Source organism: Cetorhinus maximus, chromosome 22 (genome assembly GCF_964194155.1).
Source record: "Cetorhinus maximus chromosome 22, sCetMax3.hap1.1, whole genome shotgun sequence".
Lineage (NCBI taxonomy): Eukaryota > Metazoa > Chordata > Chondrichthyes > Lamniformes > Cetorhinidae > Cetorhinus > Cetorhinus maximus.
Genome location: NC_135900.1, coordinates 3,237,960 through 3,256,877, shown reverse-complemented (window position 1 = coordinate 3,256,877; position 18,918 = coordinate 3,237,960). Strand labels below are relative to the sequence as shown.

Here is an 18,918-nt window from a genome sequence, read left to right as displayed (position 1 = left end):
TCTATTAGTTAGCCAATCCTCTATCCAAACTAATATACTACCCCCAACACCATGGGCTCTTATCTTATTAAGTAGCCTTATGAGCAGTACCTTATCGAACACCTTTTGGAAATGCAAATATTATATATCAACTGATTCCCCTTTATCTATCCTGTTTGTACCTCCTCAAGGAGTCCTAAGAAATTTGTCAGGCATGATTTCCCCTTCATGAAGCCATGCTGACTCTGCTTGATTACATTATGCATTTCTAAATGCTCTGCTATTACATCCTTTATAATAGACTCTAACATTTTCCCAATGACGGATGTTAAGCTAACTGGCCTATAGTTACTTGTTTTTTTGTCTCCCTCCCTTTTTGAATAAGGTTGTTACATTGGCAGTTTTCCAATCTTCTGGGGCTTTTCCAGAATCCTTAGATTTGGTAGTAATGCACTGGTAGTAATCTTCCAAGAATCCTTAGATTCTTGGAGGAAGGCACAAATAACTTACCAGAACTACTAGGGAACCAAAGGTCTAGTGAGAGGGAAGAACTGAAGGAAATTACTATTACTAAAAATAAACAGTGCTGAAGAAATTAATGGGACTGAAAGCCAGTAAATTCCCAGGGCCTGATGATCTACATCTCAGGGCACTAAAGGAGGTGGCCATGAACATTGTGGATGTGTTGATTGTCATCTTCCAAAACTCTGCAGATTCTGGAACAGTCCAGGCAGATTGGAGGGTGGCAAATGCAACCCCACTATTTAAAAAAGGAGGCAGGAAAAAAAACAGGGAATTACAGGTTGGTTAGCCTAACATCAGTGATAGGGAAAATGCTAAAGTCTATTATAAAGGGTGGGATTGGACAAAGTCAGCATGGACTTATGAAAGAAATCATATTTGACAAACCTATTGCAGTTTTTTGAGGATGTAACTAGCAGAATAGATAAGGGAGAACCAGTGGATGTGGTGTATTTGGATTTTCAGGAAGCTTTTGATAAAGTCCCACAAAAGAGGTTAGTGTGTAAAATTAAAGCACAATACATTGGGGATAATATATTGGCATGGATTGAGAATTAGTTAGCATGCAGGAAACAGAGAGTAGGAATAAATGGGTCTTTTTTGGAGTGGCAGGCGGTGACTGGTGGGACACTGCAGCGATCAGTGCTTGGGCCCCAGCTACTCACAATATATATCAATGATTTGCATGTGGGAAACAAATGTAATATTTCCAAGTTTGCTGATGACACAAAACTAGGTGGGAATGTGAGTGCTGAGGAGGATGTTAAGAGGCTTCAAGGCGATTTAGACAAGTTGAGTGAGTGATCAGTACATGGCAGATGCAGTATAACGTGGATAAGTGTGAAGTTATCCACTTTAGTAGGACAAACAGGATGGCAGAGTATTATTTAAATGGTGATAGATTGGGAAATGTTGATGTACAAGGGGACCTGGGTGTCCTTGTACACCAATCACTGAAAACAAGCATGCAGGTGCAGCAAGTAGTTAAGAAGGCAAATGGTATGTTGGCCTTCATTGCGAGAGGATTTGAGTACAGGAGCAAGGATGTCTTAGTGGAGCCTTGTTGAGACCACACCTGGGGCAGAATTTTCAGGTTGGCAGGCGGGCGCAATCGGCGTGTCCAGGAGCGGCTGGGGAACGGACCACCCACTGCGATTGTTCCCTGACTGCAATTTCACGCTGGCTGGCCAATTAACAGCCAGCCAGCGTGAAGCATGTGCTGAAATGCTCAGAGCTGCCGGGGTGGGGGCGGGAGGAGGATGGGCACTGACATAAACGCGGGCGAGTGCAAAATGAAAGCTCCCTGAAGGCAGAGAGGTGTCTCAGGGAGCTGAAGATTTCAAAAGTATCAAACAAAGATTTCAAAATCAGAACAAAATTGCCCAAGCGACACAGCCACCTGAACATATGCATTATAAAAATGCTGTCCATAGATTTTTATTTATTTTTTATTTAATAACGGAAATCTCATCCCACCCCTGGAGTAGTGTGCGCAGTTTTGGTCTCCTTACCTAAGAAAGGGTATACAAGCCATAGCAGGAGTGCTGCAAAGGTTCACCAGACTGATTCCTGGGAATGGCAGGATTGTCATATAAGGAGAGATTGGGCGGACTAGGCCTGCATTCACTGGAGTTTAGAAGAATGAGAGTAGATCTCATTGAAACGTATAAAATTCTGACAGGGCTGGACAGACTGGATGCAAGAATAATGTTTCCTCTGGCTGGGGAGGGTTCTGAAACAAGGGGTCATAATCGCAGAATACAAGGTAGACTATTTAGGACTGAGATGAGGAGAAACCTTTTCACTCAGGGGGTGGTGAACCTGTGGAATTCTCTACCACAGAAGGCTGTGGATGCCAAGTCACTGAATATATTTAAGAAGGAAATAGATAGATTTCTAGACTCTAAAAAAATCAAGAGGTATGGGGAGAGAGCGGGAGTATGGCGTTGAGATATAGGATCAGCCATGATCATATTGAATGGCGGAGCAGGCTCTAAGAGCCGAATGACCTACTCCTGTTTCTATGTTTCTTTATATCCTTTAGATTATTGCTTTTTTTCATATTTATATAGCAGCAGTCGATCTACGCTAAATTGAATATGGTATTTGTGATCCATTTGGCATTCTTTTCGGGATTTGGTCATGTGATTTAGGGTGATATGTTTAACCAAGTCCATCAATTTTAGTGATTCAGATGATTCCATGATGCTATTCGACAAACAGCGGCATTTTACCCCTGTTGTTCTGATTAAAATTCCTCCCTCAACCAACACCATCAAAAACATAAAACAAATGAACTGGTCATTCAGCTGAAACGCTGTGGTGGTATGTTGCTGTTACATTTGCTTATTTAACAGTGACTGCACTCTGCAGTAATGAACTGTAAAGCAATTTGGGATATTTGCAAGAGATTTTAAGTATCACATATATTGTACGATGCAGTGAATGACCTTTTTAGTATTTGCTCATCGCTAAGGCATCGCTAATATTTCCCATCTTTAATTGCCCTCGAGAAAGATAATAGCTGCCCTCCTATGCTTTATGATTCGTTGATTCTTGTCTTTTTCTTTGGACTATCATTTATAGATAATTCTACTTTTTTTTAAACTGACTAGGCTAGCATTTATTGCCGATCCCTAATTGCCCTTGAGAAGGTGGTGGTGAGCTGCCTTCTTGAACAGCTGCAGTCCATGTGGTGTAGGTACACCCACAATGCTGTTAGGGAGGGGGTTTGAGGAAACAAAAACAAAAATTGCTCGAAAAACTCAGCAGGTCTGACAGCATCTGTAGAGAGAAAGACAGAGTCAATGTTTTGAGTCCGTATGACTCTTCTTCAGAACACCTTTCTTTCTGTTTTTCTCTCCACAGATGCTGTCAGATCTGCTGAGTTTCTCCAGCAATTTTTGCTTTTGTTTCAGATTTCTAGCATTCGCAGTATGCTGCTTTCATCTTAGGGAGTTTGAGGATTTTGACCCAGATACAGTGAAGGAACAGTGATACATTTCCACGTAGCATAGTGAGTTGCTTGGAGCGGAGCTTCCAGGTGGTGGTGTTCTCATGCGTCTGCTGCTCTTGGCCTTCTAGATGGTAGCAGTCATGTCTAAGCCAGGAGCCTTGGTGAGCAGTGCATCTTGTAAATGGTGCACACATTTCTGCTACTATGCATTAGAAGTGGAGGGAGTGAATGTTTGTGGAAGTGGTGCCAACCATGTGGGCTGCTTTGTCCTGGATGGTGTCAAGCTTCTTGAGTGTTGTTGAAGCTGCCAATGGTAACCCCCAGGATGTTGATAATGGGAGATTCAGCGAAGGTAATGCCATTGAATGTCATGGGGCAATGGTTAAATTCTCTCCTGTTGGAGATGGTCCACTGCCTGGTGCTTGTGTGGCACAAATGTTACTTGCATGGATATTGTCCAGGTCTTGCTGCATTTGGACATGGACTGCTTCAGTACCCAATGAGTCATGAATGGTGCTGAACATGCTTCAGCTTTATCTTTTGCACTGATGTGCTGGGCTCCCCCATCATTGAGGATGGGCGTTTCTGGAATCTCCTCCAGTGAGTAGTTTAATTGTCCACCGCCATTCATAACTGGATGTGGCAGAACTGCAGAGCTTAGATCTGATCCTTTGGTTGAGGAATTGTTTAGCTCTGTCTATCACTTGCTGCTTATGCTGTTTGGCATGCAACTAGTCCTGTGTTGTAGCTTCACCAGGTTGACACTGACTCTAGTTATTACGTCAGAGCAGAATGAATAGGTGGCGCTCGCTGCTTGAAACACTATACGTTATACCTCAGTCAGATCATTTGATGAGGTACTGCAATTTAACATTTGTCCTGCTCACACATAACATCATTTCACTTTATAAAAAATGGAACATCATTTGTAGCACAGAGGTTGAATTTTGATGAAGAAAGAGAGATGTTGCCAAAGCTTTTCATCTTGCACTCATCAGGACAAACATAAGAATGCCAAATTTCAAATAATCACAACAATTTATACCACAGGAGGGACCTGTTCTCTGCAAACAAAAGGAATAAGTTCAAGTCTTGTGCCTTTTTCACGAATTACCCAGAAGCTTGGGAGCCTACAGCTCCTCATCGCTTTCTCCATGGCAAGGCCTCGATCAATCAGTCAACTTGCCAACAAATCAGCACCCTTTCCTCCTCTCGTATAAATTGTTGTGATCATTTGAAATTTGGCATTCTACTATTTGTCCTGATGAATGCAAGACAAAAAAGCTGTGGCAACATCTCCCTCTTCTCAGTAATATAAATGGAGCACCCTGTTTCATTTTTGTGTTGATTGTTGATGTGTTAATTAATATTCCCCTGTAGTGTCAACCTTGGCTCAGTGATCACACTCTCAGCTTTGAGCAAAACTATGAGTTCAAGTCCAGTCCAGATTTTTGAGAGTGTAATCCAGATTGAGATGTAAGTGGAAGTACTGAGGTGTTGCCTTTTGAATAAGATGTTAAACTAATGCCTGATCTGTCTGCCCTGGTGGATGTAAAAGATTCTCTGGTGTTATTTGAAAAAGAGCAGCAAACAAGAAACAGATTGACTGTTTGTATAAGAGGAAGCTAGATAAACACATGAAGGAGAAAGGAATACATTATGCTGAAAAGGTGAGATGAAATAGGGTGGCAGGAGGTCCATACGGAGCATAAATGCCAGCACAGTCCAGCTGGCCTGTTTAAGTGCGGTAAATGTTATGTAACTCATTTGCTGTTTGTGAGATCACCTTATGTAAATTGGCTGCCACATTTGCCCACCCAGCAATGATTATTTGGGATGTGAAAATTTGCAATATTTTCCTTTAACCAACAGGCTGGCAGAGTGGAAACGTCGAATGATCGCAACTCCATAACTGACTTGCAAGTGGCCACCACAGTGAAAGGGAAGTAAGGAGCTGAAAAGTATCAGATTTTAGTCTGTGGAGACTGCATCGTGGAACTGCTTGCATTTTATAAAACTACAGCGCTCCAAAGATTAGCACAGTTGAGAACTGGATGAAGTCCAGCCAGCTAAGACTGTGAGAGGCATGCAGTACATCCTTCAATCACCACAGAAATCTGAATATCTAATAAATGCACCAGCAATTCACCTGCAGCAAACCGTATTTGACTTCCACATCATAAAGCTTGTGTCCCTTAATTTCCGCAGGTACAGGAGTCGGTAGGTGGTCGTAGCAACCAAGGACGTTGGCTAAACTTGCAAAGACAGGCTCCGTGCAAAAGGCTAAACAATCTCTGTAAAGAATAGTTGCGACAGTTTACCCACAAAGAAACATCAGCTTGAAAAACAAGTTAACCTTTGTTAATGGTCATGAAAAATAAACAATGTGGGAATTCCTTTACCTGGACTCTTCTAATGGATGCTGTACTGTCAGCAGGCGTGGGTGCCTCAGTCTGGTTAGCTGCTGTACACCTTTTTTGAGTGAATCAATAACATAGTCCTTCTCAAATTTTTGGTACTTCTCAATTAACTTTTTGTCAAAAACAAATACAGCCACTTCCTGAAAAAGAAAAGGAAGATGAATAAGCCTGGGTCAATGATAGAGAATTGAAATGCTACAGCATCTATCTGTGTTGTATCAGCGATTGTCAGAGCACGTTTTGGTGTTCTGATCTGAGATTTATCCATCTACAACCCTCCAAGATTTCTGCAGTCCTCCAATGCTGGTCTTATCTGCATTCACAACTTCCACTGCTACACCACCGGTGGCCATGCCTTCAGGTCTTTCAACAGCATCTTTTAAACCTGCAACCTATACCACCTAAAAGGTCATAGGCAGCAGATGCATGGAAACACAACCACCTGCAAGTTCTCCCCCAAGCCACTAACCATCCTGACTTGGAAATATATCGCCGTTCCTTCACCTTAGCTGGGTCAAAATCCTGGAACTCTCTCCCTAACAGCACTGTGGGTGTACCTACACCACATGGGCTGCAGCGGTTCAAGAAGGCAGCTCAACACCACCTTCTCTAGAGCAATTAGGGATGGGCAACAAATTCTGGCCAAGCCAGCGTCACCCACATCCTGTGAAAGAATAAAAAATGGGCTGCCTAGGCTCCAAGGTCTGGAATTCTCTTCCTAAACCTCTCCATCCACTGCCTCCGTTAAGACTCTCCTTAAAACCTGCTTCTTTGGCCCAGCTTTTGGTCACGTCCTAATATCTCCTCTTGTGTGGCTCGCTGTCAAATTTTATTTGATAATCACTCCTGTGAGGTGCTTTCGAGCTTTTTATTATGTTAAAGGCGCAACATAAAATGCAAGTCGTTGCTGCAGCACCAGGGGAGAGTTTGAAACAACACTTTTGTTTTGTTCAGCAGGACTTACACAAATAGAATCTCACTGACAGTATTGCTATTAGGCGGTTTAAAGATCCTTTGGTATGTTCATAGGTGAGACACAGCCTTGGCACCTAAACCATCAGTGATGCAGGGTAGCAGTGTAACAACAATGAAGATATACCAGAAGGTAACTCCGTGTACTGAAGCTGGTCATGCTTGGAGCACCCCAGAGGCACTAATTAATTCCCATGGGTTCTGCATAATGCCGATGATTAAATTCTCAACAGGGAGTCCCAGTTAGCCAGTTTTAATTCTAAAGGTTTTGAAAACAAAAATGAAACAAAAGTGACCCACGCACACAAGGGTCACTCCCCACCCAGATAGGCAAAAGAGAAAACTTTTAAGAAATTCACTAAAAGATAGTTGTGCTCATCCTTCCCAAACTAAGTAAAAGCAACTGCAAACTAAAAGTATACAATTTTAAGGGCAATACATGTAAAAACAAGGAATTGATACTGGATTTGTGCTCAACTTTAGACTGCAGTAGAAAACAGTGTGAACTTCAGCGCACCTCACTAGAAGAATAATACTGGGACCATGGAAAGCACATAATGAAGAATGACTGGAGTAATCCCAGAAACAAGAGGTTACGCTTATGAAAAAAAGTCTCAAAATATTGCAATGAGGGAGATTAGGGGAAGTGGGTGAGGGAGGTCTTATGATGATTTTCAAAATTATGATAGTTTTGAGGGGACAAATAATGAAAGATTGTTCCTTTTGGTTGGTTGAATCGATAACAACAGGCACCAACTGAGGATTATCAAAAAGGAGAAGCTAGAAGAAATCTTATCATACAAGAGGGTTATTATAAGTAGAATGGTTTAAACACAGTTGGCTATCGAGGCAAAGACTATCATCTTTTCAAAAGGCACTGGATAAATACTTGAAAAAAAGACACGCAGTGCACATTTTGTGACCTCAAAGTATTTTACGGCCAACAAAATACTTTTGAAGTGTAGTCACTCTTGTAATGTAGGAAACATAGCAGCCAATTTGCTCTCAGCAAGTTCTCACAAACAGCAATGTGATAATGACCAGATAATCTGTTTTTGATGTAAGTTGAGAGATAAATATTGGCCAGGACACCAGGACCCCTGCTCTTCTGTGAAATAGTGCCTCGGGGTCTGAGAGGGGAAATGGGGCCTCGACTTATTAACGTTTCATCTGAAAGATGGCACCTCCAACAATGCAGCACTGGGAGTGTCAGCCTGGATTGAATGCTCTAGTTTCTTGAGCTTGAGGGACTTGAAGCCACACCATCGGAATTGGAAGTGGGTGCTAAACACTAAGCCACACTGTCATGTACAACAGGTGGCCTACACAATACCACATGTTTCACACTATTGCACAAATTTGTATCTAAGAGCTCTTCGCCAGGGTTTCCACAATAAATGCTCGAGTTTGAATGATTCTCATTATGGTGAACCACGAGTTAGCAGCCAAGAGCAGCTGAACTGGTACCAGTGATGGGACTCACCTACCAACTACCTTGGATAAGGTCATCGATCCTAAACATTAACTCTTGTTTCTCTCTCCACAGGTGCTGTCAAACTTGCTGAGTATTTCCAGCATTTCCTGCTTTCATCCCTACACTCTAAGAGGGACATAACCCCATGGCACAAATTCAAAGATTAGCAAGGGACTTCTGCCCAGTGCCTTGGCCAATGCACACCTCTCAACCAATGTCACAAAAAAATCAAGTTATCTGGTCATTATCACATTAATGATTTTGGGAGCTTGCTGTTGCATATTGGCTGCCGTCTTTTCAACATTATAACAGTGATTACACTTCAAAAATGCTTCACTGACTGTAAAGCGCTTTGGACTGTCCCAGAGGCATGGAAGGCACCATATAAATTCAAATTATTTCTTTAGCCTATAATGCCATGAGCACCATCGTTCTCCAGATACAACTGCCCAGCATCTTAAAAATCCCATCAGCAATAAACAGTCAATTCTTAGGGTCTTTGTCATCATGTGTTCTTTTCTTTAAAAGCAAGGCTTCACAAAAAGTCAAAATATTCAACGAATGCTGCACAAGTGGCCATTTGTACAAGAGCATTTCCACTAACGCCAATTCAAAAATCAAAATGTTCTTGCTATGCTGTATAACAACTAAGTCTATTAAATATTAACTGTCATGATTTAGCAGTTTTTGCTGTTGAGTACACTTGTACAACTAGACCTTTGGACTGGAATTTATTTTAGAAGTTAGAGGTTCTGAGGTAATGGGTACCATGGAGACTTGAAAAAAAAAGGAAATGTATTTGTGCACAGCCTTTCAAACACGTTGCAAGCGATTCAGCAGTCTTTGACCCGGGATGCAGATAGTGAGCTGCAAACGCAAAAGCTGTGCACACTGTGAAGTAAGATTATGGAGAAGGGGTGGAAGGAAAGCAGATGAAGACAACAATTTGTTTAAAAATCTAGCTGTATACTGATACTCAGTGTACTGGACTCCATAGCCTTACCAAGACCTTCAAATGTTTTAGCTGAACAGTTATTCCCATAATCCATACTGCATATATTGGGAAAATAACATTTTTTCGAACAATTCTCTGGTGGAACAATCCTGTTGAAAGGAAGCTTTCTCAATCCATTCTGGAACATATCCAAGTTCTTTGGGTGAGCAAGGTGATCTACTTTTAGGTCCTGCTGCCATACTTTGCGGAAAGAAAACTACCCACTCAAAAACAAATTTAAAAATCATTTTCAGACAGATTTGGGTAAATCCAGACTTTGTGCAGTCATGTGAAACCGATGATAAGTCAGCAGCTCATTTTATGCCTCTCCCCCTTTTCATTTCCATTTGAGATCACAGATTAAAACAGGATGGTGATTCACAATTGCTCATCTTACAGAGCAGGGAAAGTTGAGTTCTAACCCAGTGACTCTTTAGCCAATCAGACTGACTTCAGACGAAAGCAAAAAACTGCAGATGCTGGAAATCTGAAATAAAAACAGAAAATGCTGAAAGCACTCAGCAAGTCAGGCAGTATCTAGGCAGAGAGAAAACAGAGTTAACATTTACGGTCAGTGACCTTTCAACATAATATTCTGATGAAAGGTCAAAGACCTGAAACATTAATTCCGTTTTCCTCTCAGCAGATGCTGCCTGACCTGCTGAGTATTTCTAGCACTTTGTTTTTACTTTTGACTTCAAACAAGGTCATTTGCATTGCTGAAAAGACACATGTTGAAGCTTTTCATCTTGCACTCATCAGAACGATTCGCAAGAATATCAAATGTAAAGGGAACAACAATTTATACTTACGAGAAGAGTGTGCTGAATGATTGGCAAGTGGACTCTGATTGGTAGAGGCATTGCCATGGAGAATGCACCAGTTAACTGATGACTGACAGTTTAACTGCCAAGCTTTGTTTCAATTCAAACCAGACAGGTAGACTCTGACTGGTCAAGGCATTGCCTTGAAGAATGAACCAGAAAATGGCTGTTGCCTATTTTGTTCAGCTGAAACAGGTGCAATGTATGTACATTCTTTCTGTCTGCATAGAACAGGGCCCTGTGTATTAATACATGTAGCTTCCAGCATGCATGTGTGCGCCACACTGCAAGCCCGACTGATAATCCTAAATTGGTTATCAGCGTAATTCTGTGCGCACTGTGTTTAGCAAATGTTGTCCAATCGCGGAATCACATCTCATGTTGGACACTGCATTTTGAGTTTTGCAAGCACAGGTTGGTTGGGTACAGTCAGAACTTGCCCGCTGTGAACGGTCGAAGGGACATTCTGTTTGATACAATCCACCAGCCTTTGGGATGTACGTTAGCATCATATCGGCACTGAAATTCATAAACCACATTACTCATTTGTGTCACGGGCGGAACATCTTTTTGGCTTGATAGCAGCATCCTATTAATAGTCAAATACCACTTGTTTTGCTACTGCACAGTAGCAATGTGAAAGGGCTAGCTTCACCCGTTACACAAATTTTTGAGATGCCTTACCCTTCCAGAGTCATCCGAGGTAAACTGGGCACTTTTCAGGACTGAAAATGGAGGCCTTTGGCCCATTCATAAATTTGCGCAATATACAGCGAGCAATGATCTGATTATGGTAGTCCTTATCTCTGCAGTCCTGTCACATCCAGTCATGAATGGTGGAGGACAATTAAACAGCTCACTGGAGGAGGAGGCCCCACAAATATCCCCATCCTCAATGATGGAGGAGCCCAGCACATCAGTGCAAAAGATAAGGCTGATGAAGCATTTGCAACAATCTTCAGCCAGAAGTGCCAAGTGGATGATACATCTCAGCCTCCTATGGAGGCCCCCAGCATCGCAGATGCCAGTCTTCAGCCAATTCAATTCACTCCATGTAATATCAAGAAATGGCTGAAGGCACTGGATACTGCAAAGGCTATGGGTCCCACCAATATTCCGGCAATAGTACTGAAGATTTGTGCTCCAGAACTTGCCACGCCACTAGCCAAGCTGTTCCAGTACAGTTACAACACTGGCATCCACCCGGCTATGTGGAAAATTGGCCAGGTATGTTCTGTACAAAAACAGCAGGACAAATTCAACCCAGCCAATTACGGCCCCATCAGTCGACTCAATATCAGTAAAGTAATGGAAGGGGTCATCAACAGTGGTGTCAAGCTGCACTTGCTTAGCGATAACCTGCTCACTGGAGCCCGGTTTGGACCACTCAGCTCCTGACCTCATTACAGCCTTGGTTCAAACTTGGACAAAAGAGCTGAACTCCTGAAGTGAGCTGCCCTTGACATCATGGCCGCATTTGACCGAGTGTGGCATCAAGGAGCCCCAGCAAAACTGGAGTCAATGGGAATCAGGGGGAAAATGCTCCACTGGTTGGAGTCACATCTAGCACAAAGGAAGATGGTTGTGGAAGTTGGAGGTCAGTCATCTCAGCTCCAGGACATCACCACAGGAATTCCTCAGGGTAGTGTCCTAGGCCCAGCCATCTTCAGCTGCTTCCTCAATGACCTTCCTTCCATCATGAGGTCAGAAGTGTCGCTGATGATTGCACAATGTTCAGCACCGTTCACGGCTCCTCAGATAGTGAAGCAGTCCATGTCCAAAAGCAGCAAGACCTGGACAATATCCAGGCTTGGGCTGACAAGTGCCAAGTAACATTCGTGCCACACAAGTGTCAGGCAATGACCATCTCAAACGAGAGAGAATACAACCAGTGACCCTCGACATCCAATGGCATTATCACCACTGAATCTCCTACTATCAACATCCTGGGGAGTTACCATTGACCAGAAACTGAACTGGACTAGCCATATAAATACTGTGGCTACAAGAGCAGGTCAGAGGCTAGGAATCCTGTGATGAGTAACTCGCCTCCTGGCTCCCCACAGCCCATCCACCATCTACAAGGTGCAAGTCAACAGTGTGATGGAATACTCCCCACTTACCTGGATGAGTGCAGCTCCCACAACACTCAAGAAGCTTGACACCATCCAGGACAAATCAGCTTGATTGATTGGCACCACATCCACAAACATTCATTCTCTCCATTGTCGACAGCAGTGTGCACCAGTAGCAGCAGTGTGTACCAGCTACAAGATGCTCAGCTGGAATTCACCAATGCTCCCTAGACAGCACCTTTCAAACCCACAACCACTACCACCTAGGAGGGCAAGGGCAGCAGATAAATGGGAACACTACCACCTGGAATTTCTCCTCCAAGTCACTCACCATCCTGACTTGGAAATATATTGCTGTTCCTTCACTGTCGTTGGGGTCAAAATCCTGGAACTCCCTCCCTAACAGCACTGTGGGTGTACCTACACCACATGGACTGCAGCGGTTCAAGAAGGCAGCTCACCGCCACCTTCTCAAGGGCAGCTAGGGATGAGAAATAAATGCTGGCCCAGCCAGCGAAATCAAGTTTTTAAAAATTCTTGCGAATATCCTAATGAGCACAAGTCGAAAAGCTTCCGATATTTAAGTTCTGTACTACCAAACCACTCAGGTCATTTGTACAATAGCAAAGCAGAAATTTGCTTTCAATGAAGAAGTTATTCAGCCTGGTTTTATCTCATTTAGCTCAAAAAATAATCAACATTTGCATTTGAAGAAAATGTTACAGACATTACCTGCTTGGTTGACTTCTTTACACCATGGAAGACTTTCCAGGCCATTCCTGGCCCACCACTAGCCATGTGACGCCCAACTTCAAACTCCCTTGTAACAGGGTTTCCCATCACTGCACTGGTAACATCTGCTGTTACCTTAGTAACAGTGCTCTTCAGTTTATTAAGCATTGACTCCATTGTTTCAGGTGAACTGCTTACCTACAGAAATAGGGTAAGAACAGGAAATTAGTCAAAGGAAATCTCCACATATTTTCCTAGTTGTGGGGATGTGATTGCCATTTGCAATATCACATTTAATGCCAATCCCTGGATACTCAGAGGAGTCTGGTGAGCTTCCTTCAGTAATTGTTTTTACAACCTAGTATCTTGCTAGGTCAAGTGCATAGTGTAGGTCAGACCAGGTAGAGGTGGGAGGTTCCCTTTCTTGAAGAAGTAACTGATGTTGTTTTCCTCTGAGAGCAGAAGATTGAGAGGAGGTTTGATGGAGGTGTTCAGAATCATGACGGGTTTGGACAGAGTAGATGGAGAGAAACCATTCCCATTGGCAGGAGGGTCAAGAACAAGAGGACACCAATTTAAGGTGATTGGCACAAGAACCAAAGGCAACATGAGGAAAATCTTGTATACACAGTGAGTGGTTAGAAAAGAGAATTGGATGAGCATCTGAAGAGGAAAAAAATTAGCAGGGTTACAGGGAAAGGGTAGGGAAGTGGGACTAAGAGTAGCTCTTGCAGAGAGCTGGCATGGATACAACAGGCTGAATGGCTGCCTTCTGTGTTCTGTCTGCCCTCTCAGATATATGTAAAATTCCCAGTAGAACAGCAGAGGAGTGCTGCCTGGCTTGCTGGCCAATATCCATTCCTCAACTAACTTCACTAAAGCAGATTTTTAAAATTTCATTACTGTTTGTGGGAGCTTACTGCAGGCAAACTGGTTGCTAAGTTTTCCTGCATTATAACAGTGACTACAAGTCAAACGTACTGCATCGGTTGTGAGGTGCCCTGAGCTCAAGAAGGGTGCAACAGAAACACAAGCTCTGCCTTTCTTTAAGACGACAGAGCAGAATCTACAACACAGGCCTGGAATAAATGGACAGATCTGATCGCAGAGCACACAACTTTTTAAAAGTCTGGAGATAGGCAGGCAATCAGAACTTGATGTTCAAAGAGATTAAAAATTTGAGTGATTTCTTCTAACTGCTGAACACCATCAATCCAAAAGCCAGAACCCAACCCATTGCTGTTAACTAACTGCACTGCAGGAATGATGCATCCATAACTGTAGCAGCACAGGGGCTATTTAGTGCTATGGAATGTTTGATTATTTAAATTTGTTACAAAGAGCCTTTTGCTCTGCAGGTTTACTCAGCCACGTCATTTACAGCTCAAGAGGCCGCCATTTGGCCCATTGAGTCTAGGCTGGCTCTCTGGAGGACAATCCAGTCAGTCCCACTTCCTTGCTCTAACCCCGTAGCCCTGCAAGTTTATTTCCTTCAAGTGCCCATCCAATTTCCTTTTGAAATCACCGATTGTCTCCACTTCCACAGCCTTAGTGGGCAGTGTGTTCCAGGTCATTCGTTATGTTAAAAGTTTTTCCTCAAATCCCCCCACATCTCTTGCCTTATATCTGTGTCACCTGGTGCTTGCACCAGTTAATTGGAGCAGCTTTTCTTTGTCTACTTTCTCTAAACCCATCACATTCTCACACACCTCAATTCCCTTAGCTCCAAGGAGAAAAGTCCCAACTGCTCCAACCTAATCTTGCAGCTAAAAACCTCCCGATCCCTGGAACCATTCTGGTAAATCTCCTCTGCACCCTCTCAAGGACCCTCACATCTTTCCTCATGTGTGCTGTGCAGTATTGGATGCAAAACTTCAGTTGTGGCCTAACCAGAGCTTTATAAAGGTTCAGCATAACATAACTCGCAACACGAGACATACTTTCATCTTAAAACCGTAGAACATTACAAAATTACTGAACAGCTTCAGAATAAACTTGTGATTTAATGTATGTCAGTCTGCGCACATGGGTTTGGTTTAAAAATAAGGTGCACTGTATTTTTAAAATATACAGTTCTAGGAAAATAAATGTGATGAAACAAATAAAAAGCAAAACACTTCTTCCATATGAGACATCAATTTCTACACTTCTATAACCTTGTATCCTGTATTTGCTGCGGATGGTGCGGGCACCTCTACAAGAGGAAGCCTATTACAGATTAGGCAAACACTTCTCTGAACACGTTCATTCTACCCTCAGCAGTTAGACTCAGCCTACAGCACAGAAACAGACCACTCAATTCAGCTGGTCAATGTCAACGTTTATGCTCCACACAAGATTCCTACCACCCCTCATTTAACCCGAAAGGCATATCCTTTTATTCCTTTCTTCACAAGTGTTTAACTGGTTTCCCCTTAAATGTATTGATGCTATTTGCCTCAGCCACTCTGTGGGAGCAAATTCCACATTCTAACCATCATCATCAGTTGTCCCTCGACTCGAGGATGACCTCTTCTCAGGGTTGAGAGTTTCTGCCATGGGTCTTCATGTGACTGAACAGGCTGATTCTCAACCCACAGATCTTTGGGCACATGAGGCAGTTAATCCCATGAGGTAGTGGGATCCAGACTGCAAGATTTGCTTGCCTTTTCTGCTGCTCCTCTGCCTCATCATTAAGGCATTTGGAATCAAAACGTGATGCAGCTTGATGGGCAAGCTGTTGTCAAGTTCAACAATTGGTAGCACATTTCTTCCAGTCAATAATGTCAACGCTGCTGCATGTCAAGGAGTTTCAGCGTGCCTTTGAAGTATGTTTTTGGTCCTCCCTTGGAATGTTGGCCATTTGAGAATTGAGAAAACAGGATCTGGTAGGGAGGTGCTCTTGGCCTCTAGACACAGTGTCCAGCCTATCGAAGTTGATTTTGCAGGAGTTTTCCCCAATGTCTGTGGTGCTGGCTTCAAGAATGACACTAGCATTTGTTCGATGGTCCTCCCAGTGAATCCAGAGGATGTGGTGGTGGCATTGCTGATGAAATTTCTCCAGCACTCGTGTCGCTGATACACAGTCCAGGTCGCCCTGCAGTACAGGGATGTGGTGTTGACAAATACTCTGCCCACTAGGATTTTGACTTGTAGGAGTCTTTGTTGTCAAACACTCGCTGCTGTAGTTTGCAGAAGGCTACGCTGATGCAGCTGATCTATTTTGGATCTCTTCATTAATTGCGAGAGGTAGTTGCAAAGGTATGGGAAGTGCTAAACATAATCCAGAGTGTCTCCTTCAACATACATGGGAGGTAGATTATTTCACTGACCAGGTCTGGTTTGATATGACATTTGTTTTGGCAACATTCAAGGTCAGGCCACGTTTCTTGTTTGCAGAATTGAAGAACATAAGAAATAGGAGCAGGAGCAGACCATTCGGCCCATCAAGCCTGCTCCGCCATTCAATATGATCACGACTGATCTTTAGCTTCAGCTCCATTTTCCCACCTGCTCCCCATATCCCTTGATTCCCCGAAAGACCAAAAATCTGTCTTTCCCAGCCTTAAATGTATTCAGTGATGAAGCATCCACAAACCTCTGGGGTAGAGAATTCCAGAGTCGCAAACCTTTGAGTGAAGCAATGTCCTCTTATCTCAGCCCTAAATGATTGGCCCCTTATTCTGAGACTGTGCCCCATGTTTTAGATTCCCCGACCAGTGGAAACAATCTCTATGTCTACCCTATTAAGCCCCTTCAGGATCTTGAACATTTCAATGAGATCACCTCTCATTCTTCTAAACACCAGAGAAGATAGACCCAATTTGCTTAGCATCTCATCATAGGACAACCCCTTAGCCAAGGGACTAATTTAACGAACCTTTGTTGTGCTGCCTCCAAAACAAGTGCATCTTTTCTTAAATGTGGAGACCAAAGCTGCACACAGTTGCGGTCTCACCAAAACTCTGTACAACTCTAACGAGACTTCGTTCTTCCTCCTGTACTCCAATCCCCTTGCAAATAAAGGCCAACATACCACTTGTCTTCCCAATTGTTTGTTGCACCTGTACGTTAACTTTGTGCATTTCTTGTATGAGCACACCCAAGTCTCTTTGGAAGCTTCTCGCCTTTTAAAAATATTCAGCTCTTTTTAAAGATTGAGAGTGGCTTGCCAATCTTGTGCAGAGTGGGCAATGACACTGCAGTCATCAGAAAACTATAGATCAGGTATATCTAAAGTGGTCAGTTTAGTCTTAGCACAGAGTTTTCTAGCTAAACAGTATGTAATACTGACTCCAGTGGGCAGTTGATCTTTGATGAGGTGAACAGTCATTGTCAGGTAGATTGTAAGTAGTACGAGGGCTATTACACAGCATTGTTTGACCCCCCAGCCCAAATTTTGAAGGCCTGTGTTTCAGATCTCCCACTCAAAAAAGTTGTAGTCAGAAGTTTCTAGGTCATCCAAATCTTTGGAGCACAAACCAATGAGCCTTACAATTTACTGAGCTAAATACTTTGGTCAGGTCAATGGATGCAATGAAGAGTTCCTAGTGTTGTTCTCAACATTTTTCGTGTCAGCCATCAAGACCATGTCGGAGGTTCCCCGGAAGGTCTAAAGCCACACAATTTAATTATTGAGTCATCAAACTCTTGGGTCAGAGAATAATTGTTTGATTAGGGAATTTTGTTGCACTGAAGGTGCCTTGTCAGTTTAATGCTACAGGAAGCACCCAGTAACATACAGTTATCTAGCATTTGCTACAAAGTCTGATGTCTCAGTTCGCCAGACAGACTCTTAAAACCTAAATATATAATTCCCAACAAACAATTATTCTCCGAGTCTTTGATGAATCAATAATTCAATTGTGGTATTCATTCACAAAACAGGAGTGAAATTCAGTATATCACCATTTCTTGAAGTAACTATGCATGCAGTTTTTAAGCAGGATTTCCATTTAAGTTTACATCCAGAATTGGTGCTGCAATGCCTTCGACAAGAATTTTAATTTGAGGGGGGATAAAACAACAAATAAACAATGAAACAAAAGCAAAACACTGCAGGTGCTGGAAATCTTTAATAAAAAGAAAAAACACTGGAAATATTGAGCAGGCCAGGCCGCATCCGTGGAGAGAAATAGAATTAACGTCCTAGATCTGGCAACAGTGAGAGTGCAAGATGAGTAGTGGGGCCATTAACAGTGAGAGAGGGTCTGCGGGGCCATTAACAACAAGAGGGTGAGAGGAGCAGCAGGCTATTAACAGTGAGAGAGTGCGAGAAGAGTGAGAGACCATTAAACAGCGCGGAGAGCAGCTGTTTGGTGAGGATTGGTGAGTATTTCCAGTCCTTGAAGTAAAAGTAAGGTCTTTACTTTGTGTTTAGGTCTCTAGATTTTTTTTTTCTCTTTTTTCTTAAAAATAACTTGTTAAGTATAGGATTGATACTGGTGTGTAAAAAAATAAAGTGTAAAGAGCAGGGGTACTAGAGTTAAGTAATTTAATTAAGTAAGTAAATAAAATACAATAGTGATGGCAGGACGGGTGACGTGTTGCTGCAGCACGTGGGATCTGGTGTACACCAAGGTGACCCAGAGCGAACACATCTGTAGTCAGTGTTTGCAGTTCAAGGAACTTCGGATCCAAGTTAAGGAAAGGAGTCTGAGCCGCAGACATTGCACCCATTTCAAGGAGGGGGAAAGTTATCTGGACACTTTGCACCAGGAGGCGGTCGCACCCCTCAGACTACGTAATTCAAATTCCATCTGTGATCAGGGACAGGATGGTGTGACCACAGGCGAAGCAGGTTTAGGGACCCAGGGGCTAGCATTCAATGAGCCTCAGCCCCTGAAACTGTCCAACAGTTACGAGGTTCTTGCAAGCTGTGTGGGCGAGAGCGGGGAGTTCGGGGGGGGTGAGCGAACTCACCATGGTACTGCGGTACAGGGAGCCATTCACTGGGGGGAGGAAATAGGAACATAGTAGTGATAAGAGACA

General features: G+C 43.0%; 1 protein-coding gene across 1 annotated transcript in view; it reads right to left on the bottom strand.

Moving 5' to 3' along the window:
• scyl2 (SCY1 like pseudokinase 2) overlaps positions 1–18,918 on the bottom strand; it is a 74,536-nt gene that overhangs the window by 48,875 nt on the left and 6,743 nt on the right. The window contains exons 2-4 of the mRNA XM_078567645.1: positions 12,949–13,146; positions 5,860–6,017; positions 5,607–5,751 (exon numbers count right to left, since the gene is read on the bottom strand). Of these exons, the coding sequence (XP_078423771.1) occupies positions 5,607–5,751; positions 5,860–6,017; positions 12,949–13,125 (480 nt within the window). The 5' untranslated portion in view covers positions 13,126–13,146. The remainder of the gene's footprint in view (positions 1–5,606; positions 5,752–5,859; positions 6,018–12,948; positions 13,147–18,918) is intronic.